Here is a 6,000-nt window from a genome sequence, read left to right as displayed (position 1 = left end):
AGCGAACGCACCTTCAGGTTAAATACTGCCTGTTGGGCACCAGGTTGGAACCTCCGGTGCAGACAATGGGACAAAGTAATGTCACAGAACATTTACAGTCACGTTATGGGAGGTTGAATCTAGACTCTGGCACAGTGCAGGAGGCCACCAAAGTCGGCCTGGACCCACGGCAAGTTGTGCAGTGCCTCACAGTTCATCCCACCAGGAGGTCCCACCTGGCACCCAAGGGCAAGGGGCCCGCCCTTGGGGAAGGGCAGCCACGCATGCTGGGTCCTGGTCAAGAGGCTCCAGGCATGGAAACTGAAGCAGAGCTGACGTGACAAGCAGGGCCTGCCGTCCATCCCAGGGCCCATATCAGCCTTTCTGGCTGGGCAAGGCAGATCTAGGTAGACCAGGCTAGTGTCCAGCTCACGGCTGCCCCACGTCCCTTGGGCCATCCCCTCTTCTATGTCCACAAGGCAGGGAGGAGTCAGGGTGGTGTCCCCAAGCAGATGTCTACTCTGTGGACAAGCCACTCCCTGGGGCCCCTGCTAGGGCCCAGCAGGCTTGGGCTCCCACCATAATCTCTGATTCTCTCCTTTCTAAACTTCCAACGTAAGAAACCAGAAAGGGAGTGAAGATCCCTGGCCAGAAAACAAGCTTTGGGCTTCTAGAAGTGACGACAACTTCCAGAAACTCTGTCCCTTCTGGACTTGCCTTCTCCTAACACCACCAACCAAGGGGCAAAGGGCCTGCCGGGGACCACAGCCAGGAGCTCCCTTTCAGACTGAAGGGTCCCTGAGGGGAGGAGCCGGTCTCACGCCTCTCTGATCCTCCTCAGTAAGGCCTCCCCCAGGAGTCATGCACATCCCCTCCTTCCTGTGCCCCTCCTTCCGGACCTGGCGGGAAGGACCACGCTCCTCCTCCTCACCCTAGTGGGCCTCACCGTGCCCGCATATGATGCCTTTTCAGCGTCTGGGCCCTGAGCACGAATTTCAGGAGCCTCCATTTCTCATGTCCTTATGACCCAGTCCCTGCAAATTACTTATGCTCAGAGTTCCCTAAGCACAAGTTTCTATTTAAAGTCATAAAAATTTCCACCGACTAGTAAGGCTGGACCCCTGCGCTACAGGGCAGAATCATGAAGCACAGGAAAACAAGCTGGCACCAGGTAAACACTTCCAGAACTGGCTGACTTTAATTTGGAAACAGCTTTCGGCCATCGACATTCAGGTTTAAGGCACATTCTCAATTACAAGTAACCCTGTCACTGGCAGGGAGCTGGCTTTGTTCTCGTGGTTTTGCGTGGAACAGATGACTTTCTGGCTTTTTTCTTTTCTAAAAAGGAGTGAGTTTGGCAATAACAAAGCTCATGACACATTCTCACCAGATGCAAAGAGTACTCTTAAAGGTTTTCCCTTTTACTCCTCAGTGAGGACATGGCGCCCCCAGTCCCCACCTGTCTCACCCAAACTGTGTATGCAGCAAAGACGTGTGTGCATCTGTCTGCAACGACTATATATTAAAAAAAAAACCTCCAAATAAACATACAACATTATATGACTAAAACGAAGCCAGGCGTTTAAGCCACAAGCAAAGGGGAATGACTGCATGAGTCAGGAAACAAAACGTCTCCTTTAGCTGCAAGAGGCTGTGAGGAGTGGGGGTGGGGAGGAGGTATCCTGAGAGAGTTCAAGACCAACCCAGGTCCCTCAGCACGAGCACAAGACACGGATCAGGAGGGCAGGCGCGGGGGACGGGGCCAAGGTTCTACGGACGGTCCGCGCTGGGACACCAAGGGGTTTTTTGTGGATTTGTTAGAAATAGACAAACATTCTTTTGGCCTTTTCCTGGCATCGCTGTTGCCAGCAGGTGGACAGAAGTGACCCACCAGTCACCACTCAGTCGTTGCCACCACAGATCTTCAGCAGTATCTTCCGGTAGTCCCCAGAAGTGTCTCCCTGGTCACAGAAACAAGTAAGGCATCAGTTAAGCGAGGCTCGGCCAGTTCTGGCTTCCTGGCTCCTGATTTTCTTCTGCCCCAGGTGCCCTTACAGAAAGGCAGCCCCATCCTAGGAAATTCCCCACCGTGCTGGTGCCAGAGCAGGTGAGAGGCTCATACGCTGGCCTTGCAGGTGGCACAGACCTTTGCCAACGCAGTTCAGCCTCCTGAGCCCTCCCATTAAAAAAGAGAAAGTTGGGGGCTTCCCAGGTGGCGCAGTGGTTGGGGGTCCGCCTCCCGATGCAGGGGATGCGGGTTCGTGCCCCGGTCCGGAAGGATCCCGCATGCCGCGGAGCGGCTGGGCCTGTGAGCCATGGCCCCTGAGCCTGCGCGTTCAGAGCCTGTGCTCCGCAACAGGAGAGGCCACAACAGTGAGAGGCCTGCGTACCGCAAAAAAAAAAAAAAAAAAATAGAAAGCTGTACTCACCCGAATGATCAAAGTCAGAATTTGAAAAACAAATACAAAAAAATTTTAAATAGCCAAAACCCCCCCTACCCAGGGCTAACTACCAGTGGCCTTTGCCCAGTGCATTTTTGTTGCACTAAGTTGGGATTATACCATAATGCACTACTGTGTCCTGTACAGGAAGTGTAATCTACTATGATACGACTGTCCAGTGAAGGGGACTGTTATTATTTGGGCATCCCAGTTCACACTGATATCCCCTCTATCTGAGTCCACTGCACTTACATTAGAAGTAAGGCCACACTTAGCTAATTTCTCATCATTTCCTACCATCGTTTCCTTCCTTGAGGGCAAGGCCTGTTCGGTGCCCACAACCTACTGGCACACACAAGATACTTTGTGAATAATTACTAATTCTCTGCTATCAACAGCATTGCTTTTATATCCAAGAAAAGAGAGAGAAGCCTCTCTCAGTGACATGCCCAACATCAAACGTTAGTCACTCTGAAATCAGGACCTGGGCGTGGTGACTTCAATTTCAAGGTTCATGTGAGTTCAGAAATTAAGTGTCAGACCCCCTGACCCCTGCCACGACAGGAATCAATTTTATCAGACTGGCTCTGGCACAGTGATAAAACAGGAGCTAGTGTCTATCAGACACGTACATGTGTCACACAACATGCTTCACGTGGACCACCTCCTTTAAGACGCAACAGTCCTGGGCGGGGGGTACTATTATTATCCTCCTCTTAACAATGATGGAACTGGGGTTCAGGGAGGTTTAAGCAAGCTGCTTGAGATCACACAGTGAGCAAGCAGAAAAGCCAGAGCTGGACCCCAAGCAGTGTGACCCCCGAGCCCTCCCTGTGAACTGCCTTCCTGTGCTGCCTCCACCACAGAGCTGAGGGATGGGACTAACCAGGGAGCTAGAGCCGCTCACCCTCCGGGGGCTCGGGGCTTGATTTCTCACTGATGGATCACAGACCCACAGGGCGGCTGGATTCTGAAGGCCAGGCACCAGGTGAGGGAGGTCCTGTGTTCTCTGATGCCGATTTTGGACCCTCCCCCCCACAACTGTTTACTGAACAGCAGATGTGCTGGATGTTGGGACACAGAGAGGGGCGACAGCTGGGTCAAGAGGCACCCTGCCATCAGGAGCTGACAACCTGCTGTTGTACAACCAGATGAACAAGTGAAAACTGAAGAGGGCAAGTACGAGGACCACAAACAAGATGCCCATACTTGGCTGAAGCCGAGCCCGCGAGAGCTCCGAGGAGGGAGAGTAAAGGGGACAGTGGGAGTGGCCAGGGAGGTCCGAGGGTGAGCAGGACGCCAAGAGGCAGCCCAGACAGCCCCCAGAGGCCCGTACCGTGATGTCGTGGTACAGGGACTTGCCGTACAGCCGCTTATACTCTGCTCTGATGTCCAGGAGGTCGATCTCGCTGCGAGACACCATGATGCGGATCAGGGTCCGGTCCTTGGTTCCTGCTCCCTAAAGAGGGTGGGCCCAGGGGCGTGAGCAACGGGCCTCCTCACCGTCCACTTCCCCACCTTCCCTGGGCCCTGGTCCCCTCCCCGCCCCTGGGCCCTCTGTCCTCTTGGCTGAAGGGTGGCCCTCCTCATGCCTCCTCCCCTGAGCAAGGTCCCAGTCACGAGTGGGCTGAGACACCCCCCACCCAGACCCTGCACCTGGGGGTTACCTACCCTCATGGCCCTGTTGAGCCTTTCAGCAAAGAAGGCTGGGGTATTCTTAAGACATTTCACTAGAAGAGAGAAACACGGCATAACTCGATCTGCAGAAAACTCAGTCCAGGAGGACATGACACACACAGCATCCTCTCAGGAGGCCAGATGTCAATCAAACACACCGCTGCATCCACCTTCCTCTCCCCTCATCTCTTCTAGGCTCAATTATCCTACAATCCTGGCTCCAGCCCTTTGGACCAGAGACATGCAGAGCCTGGACACCAACCCAACACATTTCCTGACAACCAATGTGATGCAGGAAGCTGTGCAGGGAAGGAACGTGAATGGTGTGTGGAACCACGTTGCTGCTCAGGCAGGAGAGGACAGGCTGGAGTGCCATGACCCTCGTGGAAAAGGATGGCCGAGCGGAACGAACATCTAACTAGGGTTCTCAGGCCACGATACCTACCATGGGGTACACAGGGAAATCTGTCCCATCCAGAAAGCTCCAAGAAAAGCAAAACAGAAGAAGGGCAAACCGTGATGTTCCCAAGTGGGTATAAAGAGGGGCCAACCCCAGGGTTGGGGGAGGGGGTAGGACGGACCTGGAGCCCATCAGGCCCTGCTCTGGAAGACATGACACAGGCACTGCAGGAAGTACACCAGTGTCCTGGGAGCTACGCCAGCTTTCCTTGCCCAGGGCCTGTTTTGCTGCTGCAAGTAAAAAAATCTTTCCACGTGTTTCCATCACAAACATCTGACAACTGCCTGCAGGGATGTATTTTTAGAGGAAACTTGGCAGGATATGCATCATCTTCCTCCGGGAGAACAGCTGGTCACGTTCCCACTAGTGCCCGCACTGCAGCTCCCTCCCCCAGGGCTGGGCTTGAAATATAAACAAGACGCCTCCAGGGCTACTGGGGGTACGACTACGCAGCAACCGAGAAGCAGCCTGACTTCCCACCGTGTAGGCAACTGGATTTAGCAATCGTGGACCCTTTCACTATGAGCTTCCTCAACCGGAGGCTGGGTGAGCACCCTGAAAACTCACCACACACGACAGCCCCGCAGCGGGCAGGCCAAGATACCCACCCACAGCCAGCATGCCCTGCTCCAGGTCCCCGGACATCTCCCGGCAGATGCTCTTCTCAATGTCACGGCCTGTCATTCGCTGATATTCGTTGAAAACTAGGGGCAAGACAGAGGGACATGTTATGGACTGAATCCTGTGCCCCCCCAAATTCCTTTGTTGAAGTCCTAGCTCCTAGGACTTCAGAATTTAACTGTACTTGGAGATAGTCTTAAAGAGGTAATTAAGTTAAAATGAGGCCCTTAGCGTGGGTCCAAATCCAATCTGATTGGTATCTTTATAAGAAAAGGAGATTTAGACACACAAGAAAACACCAGGGTTGCAAACACAGAGGAAAGATCACATGCGGACACAGCAAGGAGGGGGTCGTCTGCAAGCCAAGAGGAGCGGCCTCAGGAGAAACCATCGCTGCCAGCACCTTCATCTTGGACTTCCAGCCTCCAGAACTATGAGAAACTATGAGAACTATGAGAACTATGAGAACTATGAGAAAATAGATTTCTGTTGTTTAAGCCACACAGTCTGTGGTATTTTATTACGGCAGCCCTACCTGACTTGTACAGGACACGTGGTGAGGAGGCCTCTGCCCCTACCCAGAGTCCACCTCTCGCCCTCTGCTCCCGGCGCCCTGGACGGCCCCAGTGACCACACCTGCTCAGCTCTCAAATTGGCCAGTTCTTTGCCCCAGGGAGAGTGCACCCCCCCGCCCCCCAGGACTGCTCACCGTCCCCTTACCAGCACTGCCCTCGCCGCTGCTCACCCATCACACCTCAATCCCCGGCCCAGGAGCCCTGACACCGATAGTCTCTTCCCAGATCCCCGCACCTCCAGCCCCAG

The 6,000-nt window shown here is 54.0% G+C and overlaps 1 protein-coding gene across 3 annotated transcripts in view; it reads right to left on the bottom strand.

The window, feature by feature from the left end:
- Positions 1-1,153: 1,153 nt before the first annotated feature.
- ANXA11 (annexin A11) overlaps positions 1,154-6,000 on the bottom strand; it is a 41,887-nt gene continuing 37,040 nt past the window's right edge. For all 3 annotated transcript variants that reach the window (XM_004273032.4, XM_049696864.1, XM_049696866.1), the window contains 4 exons: positions 5,166-5,261; positions 4,092-4,150; positions 3,757-3,879; positions 1,154-1,940 (listed from right to left, as the gene is read on the bottom strand). In XM_004273032.4, the coding sequence (XP_004273080.1) occupies positions 1,881-1,940; positions 3,757-3,879; positions 4,092-4,150; positions 5,166-5,261 (338 nt within the window). In that variant the 3' untranslated portion in view covers positions 1,154-1,880. The remainder of the gene's footprint in view (positions 1,941-3,756; positions 3,880-4,091; positions 4,151-5,165; positions 5,262-6,000) is intronic.

Source organism: Orcinus orca, chromosome 14 (assembly GCF_937001465.1).
Source record: "Orcinus orca chromosome 14, mOrcOrc1.1, whole genome shotgun sequence".
Taxonomy (NCBI): domain Eukaryota; kingdom Metazoa; phylum Chordata; class Mammalia; order Artiodactyla; family Delphinidae; genus Orcinus; species Orcinus orca.
This window is presented reverse-complemented; position numbering and strand designations above follow the sequence as displayed.